The sequence below is a fragment of the Ranitomeya imitator genome, chromosome 7 (assembly GCF_032444005.1).
Source record: "Ranitomeya imitator isolate aRanImi1 chromosome 7, aRanImi1.pri, whole genome shotgun sequence".
Taxonomy (NCBI): domain Eukaryota; kingdom Metazoa; phylum Chordata; class Amphibia; order Anura; family Dendrobatidae; genus Ranitomeya; species Ranitomeya imitator.
In genome coordinates, this window is record NC_091288.1 from 77,469,783 (window position 1) to 77,491,511 (window position 21,729).

Genomic DNA, 21,729 nt, shown 5'->3' on the forward strand with positions numbered 1-21,729 from the left:
GAGGCCTTTCTTCAGAACCCGGTTCTATAGACAAATCACTTGTTTGTTTGTTTTTAGCTTAATTCTGTTCAAAGAAATGTCTTCTATACTATGAGCCTCAGTAGTTTATGTTGGAATACCGTTCGGTAATATGGGGGAGATGTCCACTTTTACAAGGGAACAATGGCTGACACTTATGAGAGTACTGTGGCTGGCATTACAGTACTTTAGGGGCACTGTGGCTGGCATTGTCATATGCTTTTTTAAAGAGGTTGTCCAGTGCATTGTATAATGCAGCCATGGATTCACCCCTTCTAAATAAGTATTTTTTGCAAATTCCAAAAAAGAAGAGAATGTCCAGCTTCACTGAATCTATAAAAAAGTGTTTTTTTTATTCACAAACTTTAAGTATAGAGGATACAGACTTCAGCACAAACCATATGGGTAAGAATCTCAACGCGTTTCTGGAGACTAAGCTCCCTTAATCATGACAATTTTTATTTTGTAAATACCTTCTGCAGCCATATGTGCCTGTGAGCGGCGCTATCACTGCTCGCTCAGTCTGCATCACTTTACCCCGGCAGCTGCTCTTGCTGACATCCGCTGATGTCATGTCAACTTCCGGACTTCCTTTATTCACCCAATCATGACCCAGTCGCACGCACCCCCCACCTGATTGACTGGGCTTTGGGTGGCGTTTCACTGCACAACCTAGTATTCCAGTGCTCACTTGTGGCCAATGAAAGCAGAGGAGAGAGGGAACGCATGCACTGGATACTGTGATGTGACGTGCGGTGAAACGCGATGTGGGTGGCATGATGCTGGCTGAGCGAGCAGTGATAACGCCGCTCATAGGCACATATGACGGAAGAAGGTATTTACAAAAATACTTATTTAAAAGGTGTAAATCGATGGGCACATTATACAATGTAGTGGACCACCTCTTTAAGGATATTTTATTCAAGAGTATTATTTTGGGCTTTTTGGAAACACATTCTGATATCAAGATGATTTGCAGCAAACGCTATGCATGATGCCACAGGATTACATTCATCTTTGGAAAACCTATTTTGCACTAATATTTACAGTCATGTTGACACAGACAACAGGTTCTAGGGTGCCCACAGTAAAACTAAATAATGGGGTCCTACACAATGATAAAGACTATATTCACATGCTGTGTACTTGCAGTGTTTTACCACAACCTGTTTTCTTGGCAGTAAACACACTGCATTCAAAATGCAGGTTTTGCAGTGTTTTTACAGCTTTTTTGTGCATTGTTGCTGTGGTGTTTTTTTGCTGTAGATTACATGTGTGACATATCTACAGTACATGTTTAATAAGGTTAGTTTTAGGGTATGTTAACACGTGAACACATACCCTTAGTCATCAGAAATGCAGCAAAAACACTGTAAAACCTGTTTGCTGCATTTTTGCACTTCCTCATTGCTTCCTATGGGTGAAAAAAGCTGCAAATACGCTTCAAAATCGCTGAGAGAATTGACATGATCTAGATTTCAAAAACAGTGCCATGCTCAAATAAAAAACAATGTGCATGATATTTCTTACTTTTACTAGTATTGCAAGACACAGCTTCTTTTATGCAGAAAAAAAGCAGCAGAAAAAGCAGAACGCTGCTTGTGAACATAGCCTAAGGGTGTATTTACATTGGATCATTTAATAGCCTGAGTACACAGGTAGACTGTGGTACATGATGTGCACTGAAAGATATGTAATAGATCATTCAGCGTTCATTGGCTGCCATTGTTCTCGGCAGCACAGGTCCTGTTTACATTGGAAGGTGTGCTGTCAAAAACGATGATTTTTAGGGCAAACCAAAAGATCCTTTCACCTGATGAATGGGCGGATTGCTCATTTGTTGGGTGATCAGCAGCCTGTTTAGACGGCATAATTGGAAAACACTTTGATAATTCAGTGTAAATGTACCTTGGTTGAAATTTTGGGGACCACACTGAAAAATTGATTGCCTACATACAGGACATTGCAAGAACTTTTCCAAGTGGCTCCTTTTATCATGAGATTTTGGAAGACTCTACTTCTAATTCTTGACATATTTCTCCTTTCACACTGACACTTGTGTGGTTTGTAAGAGATCTTAGTATTAACAGCCTTTCCAAACGCAGCAAGAATTTTAAGATCGGTTTTGGAACTGTTTCGTAGCTCAGAAGTCCCCTGAATGTTTATTAGTCAATTATACCCCCGTATTTATCCCAATCCCATTTACCCAAGCCATTTTATAAATAGGTTTTATCCATGTATTGCACTTTCATATCAGAGCATGAGGACATTATCATCAAAATGGCTTCTTTGCTTGCAAAGACTAATTTAACAGGCATCTTTTAATTTGCTTCACTGCTTTGTGGTCTCTGACACTGTACATTATACATCACATGAGGAGAGTTAGGATAGATTTATCCATCGCTTCAGGATAATGGGAAAAGAACATAAAACTTATGCTCTTACTTGACTGTGTATTAGGAGTCATATTTTGTCTGCTGTTCTCTTATGGAAGCCATTTAATGGATAGCTGTCAGAATAGTCTACTTTCAGCCGTCAATGAATTTTAGCACCTCAAGCTGTTGTAACCCTGAGGGCAACATATCCTCTTAAATATGTCATTACTACCTATTTCCCATTTTGCTATATGCCCTTGATTCTTGTGGGCACAGTATGATAGTATGAGCGTATATTGTCCAAAATAGCTGCAGCATCAAGCAACTTCACCTAGAAATGTACAGCAGTAGATCATGCTGACCATGACCATTTTATGGGAAGGATTAAGCCCCCCATAAACACTGAGAAATGTACAGGAGCAGATCATGCAGACATGACCATTCTATGGGAAGGATTAAGCCCCCCATAAACACCGAGAAATGTACAGGAGCAGATCATGCAGACATGACCATTCTATGGGAAAGATTAAGCCCTCCATAAACACATAGAAATGTACAGGAAATGTACAGGAGTAGATCATGCAGACCGTGACCATTCTATGGGAAGGATTAAGTCCCCCCATAAACACTAGACTAATGTTGATATCGATGGGTTGGGCTGATAATATAATGTTCATGGGACCACTGGACAACTTATTTATGGGGGAAATATTGACCTGACATGTCCAATTTTCTACTACCAATCATATCAACCTACTGTCTCTTTCCCCATAATCCTGTAGAATGTAAGCCCGCAAGGGCAGGGTCCTCGCCCCTCTGTATCAGTCCGTCATTGTTAGTTTGTTTACTGTAAGTGATATCTGTAACTTGTATGTAACCCCTTCTCATGTACAGCACCATGGAATCAATGGTGCTATATAAATAAATAATAATAATAATAATATTGTCTCAGAGATAAGCCTCTGGCAGACATGTCTGGCAATGGCTCTCTCATAGAGACCATCTGAACAAGCGCTCCTGTGTATAGGAGAGCCAACCATGATGGCCTGAACCACCTAGTGAATATGGTGGTTAATACATTCATCCTGTGTCTTATAAAAACCCTTCTGGTCATCATTTTATGGTTGAAGTAGTCACTTAACTTCCCTGACTTTCCAGTGAAAGTGTGACACTGAGTTTTCTAAAAGCTGCTTTTCTGGTGTACTTACACCTTGCTGCTAGTGTCTTCCATGTTTGAAAACACAATCCTACCTTTCTACAGTAAAACCCAGTCCCATGAACACCTTTTTAATGAGAGTGCACCTCAGTCTAGCCCCGCACCTTTGAATTTTGAACTTTAAGCTCCTGTAAGCATCTACAGCTTACATAATTTTGTTTTTAACTGCCTTCGACTTGATCTCAGACCATTACGACTTGTTGGATGAACACTTTGTAAGAAGATAGACGTTGTGCAAGCCTAGAGTCCTCCAGGGTCTTCTCGGATGTTATTTTGATAGTATCAAGCCATCAGGTTGCTGCTCTTCCTGTTCGCATTGTTCCTTCTATTCTTCTCACCATGATGTCCTTCTCCAGTGTTTGATCTCAACGTGTGATGTGTCCAAAGTAGGCAATTCGTAGCTTGATGATTCTTGCTTCGAGTGACATATCTGGCTTGATTTGATTAAAAATTGAATTGATTTGTTTGTTCTACAAATCCCCATTTGTCAAGATGGATAATTTCTGAGTAAAAGTAACTTAAAAATATATTTAAAAACAATAAATCTGGTGTATGTCTGTAAATAGCAACTTACTATAGCCATTGTAAGGATGAAGACAAATTTTCTAGTGTCTCCTTTCAAAAAACGCAATAATGTTAAAGGAGTTGACTGGGAGTTTTAAATCGGTGGCTTATCATCAATATCTGATTGGTTGGGGTGCAACACTCGGCACCCTGCCGATCGGTTGTTCCCAGCGCCAGTGGCAACTGGATGTGCTGAGTTGCAAAGCTGCACAGCGCCGTTAACTGCATGGTTGCCATGGCTAGGTACTGCATCTACCACCTATTGATTCAAATAAGGGGTGGGTGCGCAGTACCAGCAACGGTCACTATTCTATTTACAGAACTCGGCAAACAACTGATTATGGCACCGTCGCCAATCAGATATTGATGACCTATCCTAAGAATAGACCATCAATATAGAAGTTCCAGACAAATTCTTTAGCCTGACTACACTGTATATTCACATGCAGTCAAATATACTATATGGCCTGCAAAGAATTGGGTGACAAATAGCTCAACAGGGAAGTGTCCCCATCCTTTCATATCCTGCCCCAGTGCTAACACCTGTGAAGTAGGACTTGTCTGATTTGGCAGTCATAATTGAATAGGGAATTATTAGTTTAGAGGATGGCAAGCACATTTTTTGTACTGCTATAAGATGGTATAATGCAAGGATTTATATCTTACATATGGAAAGGCTGGCACAAAGTCATATGTTTTAGCCTTGCTGGGTCCTGAATGTCTTTTATTTCACATGGAAATTGCTAATGACCTACTGCGTGTCTATGAACACACTATAAATTGCTAATTATTTATAAAAAACAGGACTTTAGTTGGAAAATATGCAGAAGCGTTCCAAGTTCACCGCCCTATTATGATGTCACATTTGCCTATAATGCTGCATTTTATAACTCATCAAGACCTAGGTCTACCTGTATAGTACAAAATGGCTCATTCATGCCAAGCAGTGCCAAAGGCAACTAGCAATTTCACAGCACAGAGATGGTTGGCAGCATACCCAGGGATTGAAATAAAGTTAAAAGTACAGCGTTTAGCGTTTAAGTTGGTGGCATATAATTATAATAGCTGTAATTACTGCAAGTGTTTCATACTTCACATCCAAGCAGATGGAGTCCATGAGAATGCGACTATCCTAAGTGTACGGGTAGAAGTGAGCAGAATGCTCGGGCCGGGTATTATGCTCGTGTTGTGATGCTGGCTTCATTTTAATGTCTCTCATACAAGTTGGCATTGTGAGTTGTACAAGGCAAGTCTTGTCCATGCTGCTTACTTCTTAATAAGGAAACACAGCATTTTCGGAGTCGAAGGCGCTATTGACCATATTATTGTCATGATCATCCAAGCCAACCAAACTGAATTATAAGAGTGGAACAGATGAAATATTAAAGGAAAAGATAGAAGTTACATTATGTACCTTAAATAACATGCCTCAAATGTTACACATGCATCTAGGTAGGTAAGCAGAGGCCGTCAGCACACAATGACTGTTCAAACCGAGCACTTTGAAGGGTAAATAGCCCCAAAAGAAATAATACCGTTTGTGTCCAAATCAGTTGCTTTATTCAGCAGAATTTGTTCTTTATTCAGTTACGCTAATGAGGCACGTGATGTACCCTTGGTGTGGCCAAGCCGTTCAGTGAACCTTGCTATATACTTGTTTTACATCTGTCTCCGTCATGTTCTTCATTGTTTGACAGTTTTGGCTTTAGAGGAGCCAAAATAAGTAATGATGGATGGCAAACAAGCAGGTAGGAAAGTGCACTGAAGTTTTCGGCCATGCCAAGGGTGCACCAAATGCTTCATTAGCATATCTGAATTAAAAGATGGCTTTGCACACTAAGGGTGCGATTATTTTTAGGGCTATGTCTCCTAAAGTGCTTTGTACTGTCAGGGAAGTAACAGAAGTTATAGAGTAAATGCAAAATTGCAAAATCCTCTACTTGTGTTCTGATCATATATAACTATTAGTGATGAGCGAGTATACTCGTTGTTCGGGTTTTCCCAAACATGCTCCGGTTCCCCCCCGAGTATTTGGGTGTGCTCGGAGATTTAGTTTTCGTCACCTCAGCTGCATCATTTGCAGCTGCTGGACAGCCTGCATACATGTGAGGATTCCCTAACAAACAGGCAACCCCCACACATATTCAGGCTGTCTAGCAGCCGCAAATCATGCAGCTGCGTCGCTCATCACTAATAACCATATTTTAAATCTATTTTCTGGATATGATTAACAGGACAGCCATGAAGACAGAACTGCTGCACTGTGAACAGCAGATCCAGAGATTTGTTTTACAGAAAAAATAATAGAATACACTAAACAGCAGAATAACTATTGTCTTCTAAAGGGCAATGTAGTGGGCATGCTCTGTACACTGTGCAGAGATCACTGCACGGAGGAGGAGAAGGATTGAGGCTGCATCTTTATCGATAGTCAACAGTGTGGTCCTGCGTTTTCTGCCTGAAGATTTATAATAAATTGTTACCTTTCATTGTAATTCTGATAATAGGTGACTGCGGACCTGGTCACTATGTACACCACACACATGGATGAGGTCACATTGAGAGTGCTTAGTGGCTAGTGTGAAAACTGCACAATGTAATCGAATGGACGCATGCACTGGGAGTGTATCCTCAGTGTGACATCACATTATGCAGCTGGTCATGTAACCGGCCCATCAGCACTCTGTGTGCAGGCGCCGGCATCATATACATACTACAAGGTATCCCAATATATGTATAACTTGTTCTTGTTTGCTCAGGTGTTATTCATGTATTGTACGCTTCTCTGGTGGGTTTTCTGGGTCGTATATGCCAGACTGACTACCACCAAGCCCCCTGATGAAGCATTTGTGAAACGCGCGCCGGGAGTGCTTGGTGGGTGAGCCTCTATGCTTGTGCTGCCATTGTGTATACTGCCACATGTTATTTCTGATGTTTATTATATCACTCATTTATCCTTGACATGCCATTCTGCTTCTATTATGCATATTCAATCATTTATTGATTATCTTCCTTATTACCCATTAGGAACATTCTTGTTATCATTAAGGTTTTTATCTTCTGATTCATCCACCAACATGTGATAATGTGCCTGTTGTGTTGGAATATATATGACTTATTGTTTTAAATCATTTTTGTAATAAGCCTTATTATTCTTCATTTTTTTATCATTATTGGTTCCCCTCTACATTAACATGGAAAATAATAATAAAAAAAACATCTTAGCATCAAAAAATATCTTCAATGTAAACATTAGATTTGAAAAACAGACTATTTTTTTTTATAAATTCCATCCTCTAATAGGGAGGGAATGACTTTTCAGGAATAACTTTTCTACTTAGAAAAAAAAAGCAAATGGTAATATAATTCAGTACAATAAAATGAAGTGAGAGATTGAGAAATTATGGTCTTGTATTTTTGCCTTTTTTTTTTTAAATGTAGTGGTTTCATAGAAAAAACGAGTGCTTTGATAATGACATATTCAGCATATTCAGCGGTTCTTACTAGTTACAGGCTCACAAATATAACATTTCAGGTTGTATGTGGAAATGTAAGAGCTGCATTCATCATTTACATTAACGTTCTGAATTAGGATGATGTAATGGAATTAGATTCGGTCTCTTGTAAAACCACAGATAATGTTCTATCACCATTGTACCAAACAGCAATCTCATTTATGATACATCTAATATGATCAGCTCTGCTAGATCTGGATAGTCTTGTAAAAGCTATTGTTCTCTGTTATCAGTATTGCCACGATGGGGGCTTCTGGTGCTTTATTGAAAGAAAATTTGCCAGGCATTTAGAATGAGGACTTAAGGTACCGTTACACTAAACGACTTACCAACGATCACAACCAGCGATACGACCTGGCCGTGATCGTTGGCAAGTCGTTGTGTGGTCGCTGGGGAGCTGTCACACAGACAGCTCTCTCCAGCGACCAACGATCAGAGGAACAACTTCGGCATCGTTGAAACTGTCTTCAACGATGCCGAAGTCCCCGGGTAACCAGGGTAAACATCGGGTTACTAAGTGCAGGGCCGCGCTTAGTAAACCAATATTTACCCTGGTTACCATTGTAAAAGTACAAAAAAAAACCACTACATACTCACATTCCGATGTCTGTCACGTCCCCCGCCATCAGCTTCCCGCACTGACTGTCAGCGCCGGCCGTAAAGCAGAGCACAGCGGTGACGTCACCTGATATTTACCCTGGTTACCAGTGAACACATCGCTGGATTGGCATCACACACGCTGATCCAGCGATGACAGCGGGTGATCAGCAACCAAAAAAAGGTCCTGATCATTCCCCACGACCAACGATCTCCCAGCAGGGGCCTGATCGTTGGTCACTGTCACACATAACGAGATCGTTAGCGGGATCGTTACTACTAGGGTTGAGCGAAACGGGTCGAAATTGTTCAAAAGTCGCCGACTTTTGGCAAGGTCGGGTTTCATGAAACCCGACCCGACCCCAGTGGGGGGTCGGCCATGAAGTCGGCGATCTTTTGAATCTGGAATCGGAATTCCGATCCCGATTCCCGATATGTTTAAGATATCGGGAATTGGTATCGGAATTCAGATTAAAGTGTAAAATATAGAATTAAAATAAAAAATATTGCAATACTTACCCTCTGACGCGCCCTGGTACTAACCGGCAGCCTTCCTCCTTCGAATCCGCGCTTCTAGGACCTTGCCGTGACGTCGCGGTGACGTCGCGGCTTGTGATTGGCCGCGCGGCCGCCCATGTGACCGCTCGCGCGGCCAATCACAAGCCGCGACGTCACCCGCGACGTCACCGAAGGTCCTGGAAGGGCTGATTCTTAGGAAGGAAGGCTGTCGGAAGGAAGCAGGGCGCTTCCGAGGGTGAGTATATACCTAATAGGAATATACTCACCCTCGGAAGCGCCCTGCTGCCTTCCGACAGCCTTCCTTCCTAAGAATCAGCCCTTCCAGGACCTTCGGTGACGTCGCGGCTTGTGACGTCGCGGCTTGTAAAGCCGTCTGCTTTACGGCTGGTGCTGACAGTCAGTGCAGGGAAGCTGACGGTGGGGGACGTGACAGACATCGGAATGTGAGTATGTACTGTTTTTTTTTTTTTTTACTTTTACAATGGTAACCAGGGTAAATATCGGGTTACTAAGTGCGACCCTACGCTTAGTAACCTGATATTTACCCTGGTTACCAGTGAACACATCGCTGGATTGGCATCACACACGCTGATCCAGCGATGACAGCGGGTGATCAGCAACCAAAAAAAGGTCCTGATCATTCCCCACGACCAACGATCTCCCAGCAGGGGCCTGATCGTTGGTCACTGTCACACATAATGAGATCGTTAGCGGGATCGTTACTACTAGGGTTGAGCGAAACGGGTCGAAATTGTTCAAAAGTCACCGACTTTTGGCAAGGTCGGGTTTCATGAAACCCGACCCGACCCCAGTGGGGGGTCGGCCATGAAGTCGGCGATCTTTTGAATCTGGAATCGGAATTCCGATTCCGATTCCCGATATGTTTAAGATATTGGGAATTGGTATCGGAATTCAGATTAAAGTGTAAAATATAGAATTAAAATAAAAAATATTGCAATACTTACCCTCTGACGCGCCCTGGTACTAACCGGCAGCCTTCCTCCTTCGAATCCGCGCTTCTAGGACCTTGCCGTGACGTCGCGGTGACGTCGCGGCTTGTGATTGGCCGCGCGGCCGCCCATGTGACCGCTCGCGCGGCCAATCACAAGCCGCGACGTCACCGAAGGTCCTGGAAGGGCTGATTCTTAGGAAGGAAGGCTGTCGGAAGGAAGCAGGGCACTTCCGAGGGTGAGTATATACCTAATAGGAATACACTCACCCTCGGAAGCGCCCTGCTTCCTTCCGACAGCCTTCCTTCCTAAGAATCAGCCCTTCCAGGACCTTCGGTGACGTCGCGGCTTGTGATTGGCCGCGCGAGCGGTCACATGGGCGGCCGCGCGGCCAATCACAAGCCGCGACGTCACCCGCGACGTCACCGAAGGTCCTGGAAGGCTGATTCTAAGGAAGGAAGGTTCCCGGTTAGTACCAGGGCGCGTCAGAGGGTAAGTATAAGGATATTTTTTATTTTAATTCTATATTTTACATTTAAATATGGATCCCAGGGCCTGAAGGAGAGTTTCCGCTCCTTGAGACCCTGGGAACCATGGAAACCCAATGCACTGCATTGGGTTTCGAGTTTCGGCCGACCCCGACCCCGACTTTTTTATAGGATCGGCCGATTTCACTCGACCCGACTTTTCCAAAAGTCGGGTTTCGTGAAACCCGACCCGATCCTATAAAAGTGAAGGTCGCTCAACCCTAGTTACTACGTCACAAAAAGCGTTGACGTTGCAACAATATCGTTTACGAAATCGTTATGTGTGAAGGTACCTTTAAATATTCTCAGAGTTTCTTTCGGAATATAGCTATTTTTTCTAGTAGATGGGCAAAAATGACATGTTAATGTATGGCTGGGGCAACAAGAGGACATATATTGTTTGTTATACACACTGTGGGAAGGAAGGTTACGTGGTAACATAGTCATATTATCTCCCAGTGTTAAACCCAGTCCCCCGTGTTGTATATATCTGACCTTTTTCATCTTCCGTTGCTTATTTAGCACCAGCATACTCTTCAGGGCTGTACAAAGGTTGTCATTGCTCAAATCAGATCTTTTACTTTCCTTTAAAGGGGTAATCCCATTTCGAAGATCCTATCCAAGTATGCAGTCGGTGTACTATTAACAATAACAATAATAATAGTAATAATAGCAAATAAATTAATTTAGAAATGTAGTATAGTTCTTCTGCTTAGCTATATCGCATACCCCAATGTGCAGGCTATTGCAGTAATTTAGGTATCCATGGTCACAACCACTAGCAACTATCACTATATGAATGGTCGTAACCATGGATACCTTAGCTACTGTAGTGACCTGCATATAGGGTAAGCAACATAGCTAATCAGAATAACTATGCAACATTTCTAATTTGCGATATTTGCTTATACTGTATAATTATTATTACATTTACTATATATATTGGAATTAGATTACCTCTTTAAATCTCCTTCCTATAAAGATAAAGTGATTACGATCTGTGACAAAAATATATTTCACAGGTTGTTAGAAGGTTAAAAGTATGGCAACTCATATTACTTTTTGACGGTGGTAAAGTCAAACATATTTATAGTGCTAATGGATTTTGCAGGGATTTCCCAACAAAGGCCAGAAGCTAAAGTTGGCGAAAAGATTCGTCAATCACAGTATCTAATCTGCAGTCCACAATGGGGGCAATACATCACTGTTCAATATTGATAAATCCTTTTAAATTAGCATTACAACATTTAATATTGCAACATAGGCTATTTAAAAAAATAATGAAGATGTTCTTGTATACGTCTTCTATATCTATCTTAATTTATGTGTCATTTCTATATTGCTTGCCATGTAGGTTCCTCCCACCCCTCTGATATAGTTCTGCTCATGCAGCCAACATTTCCAATGATGCCTCTTGCTTTGCAGAGGAGGCAAAATCTCACCACACTGCATGTGCTCCATTCTGAGTTCCATCTAATGGCAGCAGTGATAGATCAGTGACATAACTGCTATCCCCTCACATAGAAGTTTCGATGTAGTCTATGTGGTGCAACTTTGACTTGTTTGCTCTGCCTCCTGCTTGTGACAGGTGGTTTCATCTTTAAGATACAATGGGGAAACAGCACTCAACAGTTACACATTGTATTAACTGGCAGTGTGAGTCATGATACTTTTATAACTCTGCAGATAATTTTTTTTATGGACTTACGGTAACTAAATATCAGTGCTCTCTCACAAAAGCAAAAATCATATCATCAAACATACAGAGGGACAAGAGGGGTAGAGTTTGATGTGAAGGGGAGACATCTGAGAGTAGCTAGGAGAGGTTTCAAAGGTGATGATGTCAGCCTGTAGATCTCAGGAAGTTATAGACTGAAGTGTCTAAACTGGGTGAACTGGTAAACAAAATATATAGATGCAACTGAGCTGTTTTGAAAGAAATGACTAGGAATGAGCAGATCCTTGGAAGTTCTTGTTATTGTTCCTGACCCAAACTTTACTCCAAAGTTTAATTCTGGTGCCAGAACTGTACCTTAACTTGAAACAGAACCTGACCCAATTGAAAACAATTGGTAACTGAACTTTTGATCTGGAAAATTCTTTCTCCGGAACTTCGAACATTGTAACCCACTTCTGGGAAAAGTCTGTGTTCGGTGATTTGCATTGGACACTAACTGTTCTGTTTAAACTCCAAAATTTTAAGTTCAGGTTCGCTCATCTCTAGAAATGACAGCTAGAATTTTTATATAGCGCTAACATATTATTTTTATATATATTTTTATATAGCGCTAACATATTTGAACCCAGAACACCAGCGCTGCAAGGCTGCAGTGCTAACCACTAAGCCACCATGTTGCCCGAAAGGAGGTTGTTTGCCAAAATCTCGCCAAACATTACCCCATCCATCTTCCCGTCAATACTGTGCAGTCATCCTGTCCCGTTTGCAGAAAAGCTCAACCAAAGTATTTTGTTTCTCCGACTATTGCTTCACAGTTGGGATGGTGTTCTTGGGGTAGTACTGATCCTTCCTCTTCCTCCAAACATGGCGAGAAGAGTTGATACCAAAAAATTATATTTTGGTCTCATCTGACCACCTGACCTCCTCCCATGCCTCCTTTGGATGATTCAAATGATCATTGGCAAACTGGCCTGGACGGCTTAGTGTGTTATTAACAATAATGTTTGAGACTGTTATCCCAGCTCTCTTTAGGTTATTGATCAGGTCCTCCCATGTAGTTCTGGTCTGATTTCTAAACTTTCTCAGAATCATCCTTACCCCACTAGGCAAGATCCTGCATGGAGCCCCAGACTGAGGAAGATTTACAGTCATCTTGTGTTTCTTCCATTTTCTAATAAGTGTGCCAACAGTTGTTGCCTTCTCACCAAACTGCTTGACTATTGTCCTGTAGCCCATCCTAGCCTTGTGCAGGTCTACAATTCTGTCCCTGGTGTCTTTAGACAGCTCTTTCATCTTGGCCATGATGGACAGGTTGGAGTGTGATTGAGTGTGCAGACAAGTGTGTTCTATACAGGTAATGAGTTCAAACAGGAGCAATTAATACAGGTAATTAGTGCAGAGTAGGAGGGCTTCTTACAAAGAAAAACAACAGGTCTGTGAGAGACAGAATTATTGCTGGTTGGTAGTTGATCAAAAACTTATTTCATGCAATAAAATGCAATTAATTATGTAAACATCATACAATGTGATTTTCTGTGTTTTTATTTTTAGATTCTGTCTCTCACAGTTGAAGCGTACCTACAATAATTACAGACCTCTCCATTCTTTGTAGGTGGGAAAACATGCAAATCGGCAGTGTATCAAATACTTATTTTCCCCACTGTCTATATACATATATATATACATACATATATATATATATGTATATATATATATATATATATATATATATATATATATATATAGGCAGTTGGTATTTATCTGCAGCTGTGTATACATTTATCTAAAATTGAACACATGTAGCTTGTTTCCAGATTTTCTTTTCTTCCTCTTCTGACGCAGAAGTGCTAATAAGTGTTCTGGAATGTTGTACCTCGCAGACACATTTTTGATATTTAGGAAAATTGAATGTAAACACTTTAAATATACTTACAAGAAAATTACCCTGTGTGCAAAGCTCGCATAAAGCTCTTAAGTACAGTCCTAGCTTTCTCTCTGCAAAAAAGAACACTCTTTTTGTTTCTTGCAGTGGTGCTACTTTGGGGCTGAATAATGCCTCCTTTAAATGATACATTTTTCTGCATGCGGTTCTGACCAAAATTATAGTGACTCCCGATCTTGGACTCAGATCTGGAGTTTTCTCTGCTCTCTTGCGTTTCTCTTTATACTCTCCTGTAAATATCGCCTTAGCCTTTAATTAAAGAGAACCCCTTTTAATCCTCGGGTCTTCAAGTTTCAATTAAATGGTGCCACTTAAGTGTGAGGTCTTTATGGAATTTGTAACATAGGCTTAATAATTAATAAGCACGAGTAATTGTAACAAGCCTTACTGGTAATAACAGGCTCCCGAGGAGACCACAAATATGTTTTGTGCAACTTGGATTTTATAAACTAAAAGCTCTCGTCCCATCAACACCTTTTTAACTATTAGTGCAGATGGACTGCTTCCTAGGGCCACTGCACATAGGTATACAGAGCAGCAACAGCCCTGGCAGGGTTAACATATTGACTAATTACTGATGTTCGGCAAAGTTGTAAGAACATTAACCAAACTAGTACGATATTATTTCAGTAGAACCCTAAGCACAAGCCTCCTGATCGTCTGTGTTGTCAATACGACTATGTTGATATTAGATCATTGGAAAATTGACCATAAACAATTCTTTAATGTATATGATTGTTTATTTCTACCATTTAATGTGTATAGTAAATATAATAAGGAAGACCCGGGTGACATTGGGTGCGTAAGTCTCTTGAGGGGGTGTAGAAGTGCAGGCATACACTAGAAGAAGATTTATTTCACTTAATTATAGTGCTTTTGATATATTATAAAGACCAGATCCTCAGCTCCAGAGATAGATAATGTACAGTATTACGGGAATGAACAGGAGCTAAGAAAACCAGGGGCCACAGATATTAGAAAATACAGATCAATGGATATCCACAATGCAGTATTATGAAAAATCTAAGTAAATGATTTATGATTAAAGTGTTCCTAACCCGCTATGTTCTTTTATAGGAATCATTAAAATTGGCCGCTGGAACCCACTGCCCCTCAGCTATGTTACAGATGCCCCAGATGTGACAGTATCTGACATGCTACAAGATGTCTACCATGTGGTCACATTGAAGATCCAACTACAAAGGTGCGTAGTTGCATTTAGGCGGGAGCTTTGGAATAATATTAGATAAAAATGTTTGATACATTTATAAAATAGAGATTACATTTAAAAAATTGCATTCCTCAACATAGAAATTGTAACAAAAAGGAAAAGTCGTGGAATTATGGAAATAACAGGACCGATAGATATGTTAATGATTTGCAAATGATAAAAAAAACTAATCAAGACATTTGGATTTATTCAGTATCGAGTAACAGAGCCACCCGCAGAGATAGAAAGAAAAGACACAAGCACCCATAGGGTGACACTGCGTAGTACCATAGGGGTGGGGTACGAGCTGTTGTTTCAAATCAATCTACAGATAGGAGAAAGAGCTCCGTTCAAGCCAGGAACATGTAATTAAACTACTTGAATCTATCTGGAGTGTGAAACCTTTCATCCTTGATAGCAGCACATTCATTTTTAACATCTATTCTCTAATCTATATCTCCACTCAGAAATACACGCACTTACAGACCTTGGCTATTATCACTAAGGTTATTAATGGTTGTATGAAAGATGTTCAGCCACGCTGAATGTAATTGGGCACACAAATCATCAAGATCCACTGCTGGCAGCTCACTTTGCAGTTGCCAAACAATTATGTCAGTCTGAAATATGATTGATGGGAAACAAATCTGGAGATGCGGTAAGCCATGGTAACATGTTTAGGCCACACCAGCTGCTCACAGTAGCACAAGCAACATGTGGCTTGTTGTTGTCATGTTGAAAAATGGTTCTTTGGAGAAATGTCTGCTCCACAGGTTCTATTTCCAAATTGATGTAAAGCCGAGCTTTTAGTGTACCTGGAATAAAGACTAGAAGGCTATGGCTACTATACATTATGGCACCTCACATCATAACCAAAGCAATAGAACCTTTCGATCATAAAGGACTTTTTATTACTCTCACTCCATTGCTGTCAAAGTTTATCATGGTGTAGAGCTACACAGATGCTGGAATGGAGTAATGGAAGCTGGAACATAGGTCGTTTCTCTTCAGCAATCTTCTTCAGAGTACCACTTTTGTTTTGGACTCATTAATAGTCTGGAAACCATGTGTGCAGACCTTAACAAACGTATATCTTACCAGTCCTACTCTTGTGGCTATGATGTGGCACAATGTATGGTAGCCAGACCTATCTAGTCTTCATTCCAGGTACACTAACAGCTCGGCATTACATACATTTGGTGGTGGAACCAGTGGTACAGCCATTGTTTCAAAGTGTACTGGTAGCCATTTTTAAACATGGCACCACCAGTCTGAATACTACTCGAGCTTTTGTGAACATCCTATGTGCCCAAGTGCATTCAGCGTGGAAGAACATTCCTCACCAATTAACTTCCGTGATAGCCACCAAGGCATGTAAATGCATGTGTTTGTGCTTGTATGCTCAATACTGAATAAATCGAGATGTTTTGTAAATTTTGTTTCCATTTTTTCATCATTTACATATCACTAATATGTCTATCCATCCTGTGATTTCCATAATTCCACAACATTTTTGTTTTGGTGTTGCAATTTCACTGTTGAGGAGTGTAGTATTTGGCACCGCCACCAGAATAAATAAATCCTAATGACAATGTGTATGGACAAAGGGCAGCTCAGTAGGGATATTACAATATACAGGCAGTCTCTATTCACACTAAAGGGAACCTGACATCAGATTTGTGCTGCATGTATCACAGGCAACATGCATCAGATGCAGGCTGTGTTTGTTGTAGAAACATACGGTACTCAAACATAGTTTGAAAAGTCGGCAGGTGGTGACTACATTTTGATGACTAGTCCAAGGCGTTTGACTGGTGGTTTCTTCTTGCCTTGCCCCCCTAAACTGACAGGTGTGTGTATAAGGAGAGACCTGTCAATCTAGGGGAGCGAAGAGGAGAGAAACTGCCAATGATCTACCTCTGACTGTCATGTTCCCATTGATTCATGTTGCATTGTATAGTATTATGTTTTATGTTTATTTTCTCATCTTGTTCTTCTTAGCTGTTCGAAACTTGAGGACTTGCCGGCAGAACAGTGGAACCATGCTACTGTCCGCAATGCCTTACGAATGCTGCTAAAGGAGATGAATCAGAGCACCCTTGCCAAAGAATGCCCACTATCTCAGGTCAGTTCTCTTATCTATATACACAAACACAGGAGATGAGATTGCTGTGAAATGAGAGAAAAGAAAATCCCAAAAGATTGGCATTGATTATTTCAGTGTTAAGGCCTCCATAAATGTTAGACAAATGTTGGCCGAATCCATCAATATCGACAGGTTCATTCGACAGTTTAATTTGTATGGGGTTGCATGCCGACTGATAGTTGGGAGAGATGTCGATCGCGCATGTCCGATTTGAGACTGCTGATCACATTGATATCCCGGTGATAGTTCGCTGGCCATTGTCAGTAGGCTGAACAAACGTGCATCCGATGTAGTGGAGAGTCAGTAAAGATGGCTGTTGTCTGAATGATAGGAGCATCATTTGACCTATAGTCATCTAATGTGTATGAGCTAAGGCCTCATCAAGACGTCCATTTTTCATTTGTACGTTTCTATCCTTTTTTTCAACTGCAGAACACGTGTCCAATATAATCTCTTTTTTTTCACAAAAAATGGATAACAATCCTACCAGCACAATAATGAAACTCGTATGAGAGAAATAGAGGGATTTGAATGTGGCCTAATTATGCACTAATAATATACTTGGTTATTCTGTGCCAGCTTCTCTATGTTGTTTTACTTTGTTATTGCTCATGACAACCAATCACAAATGAAAAATGAAAGCTGAGCTATGATTGGTGGCTATGTGCAACAAACTCAGCTGTTCTTTTATACAGGTTCATCTGTATATGCTTAGACATAGATGCCCTTTTATGTGTAAGGCTGCCATCACACTAGCAGTATTTGATCAGTATTTTACCTCAGTATTTGTAAGCCAAAACCATTAGTGGGACAATTAGAGGAAAAGTATAATAGAAACATATGCACCACTTCTGTATTTATCACCCACTCCTGGTTTTGGCTTACAAATACTGATGTAAAATACTGACCAAATACTGCTAGTGTGAGGCAGCCTAAGGCCGGAATCACACACAGCGAGATACGGTTGAGTCTCACAGGTTAAAAACAAGCTCTGGCACCGGCACTCCAAAGTGGAGCGTGCGGCCGCATAGCAATACAAGCCGGACGCTCCGGAGTGCCGGTGCCAGAGCTTGTTTTTAACCTGTGAGACTCGGCCGTATCTCGCTGTAGTGTGACTCCGGCCTTAAAGGGACACTGTCACCTGGATTTGGAGGGAACAATCTTCAGCCACGGAGGCGGGAGTTGGGGGTTTTTGATTCACCCTTTCCTTACCCGCTGGCTGCATGCTGGCTGCAATATTGGATTGAAGTTCATTCTCTGTCCTCCGTAGTACACGCCTGCACAAGGCAATCTTGCACAGCGCAGGCGTGTACTATGGAGGACAGAGAATGAACTTCAATCCAATATTGCAGCCAGCATGCAGCCAGCGGGTAAGGAAAGGGTGAATCAAGAACCCCAAAACCCCGCCTCCATGGCTGAAGATTGTTCCCTCCAAATCCAGGTGACAGTGTCCCTTTAAGGTACCTTCACACTAAACGACGCTGCAGCGATCCAGACAACGATCCGGATCACTGCAGCGTCGCTGTTTGGTCGCTGGAGAGCTGTCACACAGACCGCTCTCCAGCGACCAACGATGCCGGTAACCAGGGTAAACATCGGGTTACTAAGCGCAGGGCCGCGCTTAGTAACCCGATGTTTACCCTGGTTACCATCCTAAAAGTAAAAAAAACAAACGCTACATAGTTACCTACCGCTGTCTGTCCCCGGCGCTCTGCTTCTCTGCTCTGGCTGTGAGCACCGGGCCGCCGGAAAGCAGAGCGGTGACGTCACCGCTCTGCTTTCCGGCCGCTGTGCTCACAGCCAGAGCAGAGAAGCACAGCGCCGGGCTTAAGGCTACGTTCACATTAGCGTTGCGTCGGGCGCAGCCACGGCGACGCATGCGTCATGCGCCCCTATATTTAACATAGGGGGCGCATGAACATGCGTTGCACTTGCGTTTTGTGACGCATGCGTCACTGTGGCGAATGCATCAGGTCGCAGAGGACGCTGCATGATGCAGTTTTTTCTGCGCCAAAAACCATGCAAAAGTGGACGCATGCGTCACAAAACGCTACGTTGTGCATGCATTTACATTTGCATTGTGCGTTGCGTCGCCGACGCTGCACCGCACAACGCAAATGTGAACGTAGCCTAAATGTGACAATTTTTTCTCACTTGTCTCCTGTGTGCTGTCAGTGTGAAGTCCGTGTGCAATCTGGTTTTTACTCAGCAGCTATTAATCATTTACAGGACCATTTACAGTTTTCTAAGTTACAGAATTGCAATGTATCTGTGAAAATCAAATGCCACTCTGTGTGGTATCCAGTTTTTGTTCTCGCACCCATCCGATTTAGGTGCTGCAAATTTGTCCTCACACCGATTACAGAAACAAAATACAGATCTGCAATGTCTCACTGAATAAGGTTGATCCGACTGCAGTCCCTTTTTTCATAGGATTGCACTCGTTCAAGTTAATATGCTCATGTGGACAAGCCCATAATGTGATTTTTCACATGGAGTAATTGGAGGATAATAACGACACAATTTATTATTCAATTTCTGACGAATACAGCAATACCTTATACAGTATGTGGTCGTACTCCATTTGGGCGCACGGCACAGGTCAGCAGAGCCATTTGACTTTTGCAGTCAAATTTTCTTGATTGGTTTCATATCCCATTTGCAGAGCACCTTAAGTGGACATTTTTACCCCACAGGTGTTTCACAAATGTTTTTACCATTGGCCTGTGAAAATTAATAATTAAATTTTTTGTACAATATTTTGTAAATTTAGGTGAAAATTTCTACAAGAACTGTGAGAAAATATGTAATTTATTACACAATTTCTCCTGAGTGTGGCAATACCCTGTGTGCGCTTGTACACTACTGCTTGGTGAGGCCAGTTTCACACGTCAGTGGCTCCTGCACATGAGGTGACAGTTTCCTCACGAACCGGAGACACTGACTCACGTAGACACATTAAAATCAATGTGTCTCTGCACATGTCAGCGTGTTTTCACGGACCGTGTGTCCGTTTGGAAAACACGGAGACATGTCAGTGTTCATGGGAGTGCACGGATCACACGGACCCATTAAAGTCAATGGGTCGGTGTAAAACACGTACCACACACGGATGTTGTCCGTGTGCAGTCCGTGTGCCATGCAGGAGACAGCGCTACTGTAAGCGCTGTCCCCCCCGCGTGTGGTGCTGAAGCCCCATTCATACCTTCTTCCCAGCAGCGTTTGCTGGAAAGAAGGAATGAATAATCTTTTTTTTTTGTTGTTAAAATAAAGTTCCTGGTAATCTCCCCCCTCCCTCCCCTTGTGCGCCCCCCCGCTGGCATTAAAATACTTACCCAGCTCCCTCGATGCTTCCTCTCAGCGTTGCAGCTCTTCCTGTATGAGCGGTCATGTGGTGCCGCTTATTACAGTGATGAATATGCGGCTCCACCTCCCATAGGGGGATTACCGGGAACTTTATTTTAACAAAAAAAAAAAAGATTTTTCATTCCTTCTCTCCAGCCAACGCTGCGGGGAAGAAGGAATAAATTCTGGATTCAGCACCCAAAGCAGGGGACAGCATTTACTGTAGCGCTGTCTCCTGCATGGCTGCCGCACGTGTGCCACACTGATGTGCCACGTGAGCACACGGACACACGGACACGGATAACTCCAGTACTGGAATTATCTGGACGTGTGGGACAGGCCCAAGTGTGATATCTAGGACCCCATGCAAAATGCTGGCAGGGAGTATATTACAAACTGTCACCATTCGGCATCCGAAGTACACCCACAAATTATACAGAAAGCCCGGACAACCCCTTTAAGTGACATATTAACTTTATTTTCTGGGTCAGTATGATTTTCAACATAGCAAATTCAATTTATATGCAGTAGTTTTATTTATGTTTTACTAAGTTTGCATAATAAAAATACTTTGTCAAGAAAAAATATACGATATATTTTGTTCCACCATATTCTTGGGAAGACATAACCTTTTTAATTTTCTGATGACGAAGCTGTATGAGGGCTCTTTTTCTGTAGGACAAGTTGTAATATTTTTTGGTGCCATATTGAAACTATTTCATTGCTTTTTCTAATTCAACTTTATGTGAGATGTGACATAAAAATAGCAATTCTGACAATTATTAGATGGTGTTCCGACATCTTTATTATGGAGTTTACTAAGTGGGATAAACAGTGTGATCGTTTTATAGATTATGTTATAATGGATACAAAAATACCAAATATGTCTAATTTTTCTTTTAGACATTTTAGATAAATGAGGCCGGATGTTTTTAGGTTCCAAGGGTATATCTATATACTGTATGCAAAGGTAGTTATCGTTACCTGGCCAAATGGCCTGTCTGGCGCCGGTACTAAAAATGACACATGATACTTGGGCGAATTGTTTCAGGTTTTGCATTGTTCAGTGCTTGATAGGAATGTTTTGTGGTTTAGGCATCTTGCATCTGTTCTCTTTTGCATGACAT

General features: G+C 41.6%; 1 protein-coding gene across 3 annotated transcripts in view; it reads left to right on the forward strand.

Moving 5' to 3' along the window:
* Positions 1-21,729, forward strand: part of SATB2 (SATB homeobox 2) — a 218,899-nt gene that overhangs the window by 57,335 nt on the left and 139,835 nt on the right. For all 3 annotated transcript variants that reach the window (XM_069733543.1, XM_069733545.1, XM_069733544.1), the window contains exons 4-5: positions 14,979-15,105; positions 17,113-17,236. In XM_069733543.1, coding sequence (XP_069589644.1) covers positions 14,979-15,105; positions 17,113-17,236 — 251 coding nt within the window. The remainder of the gene's footprint in view (positions 1-14,978; positions 15,106-17,112; positions 17,237-21,729) is intronic.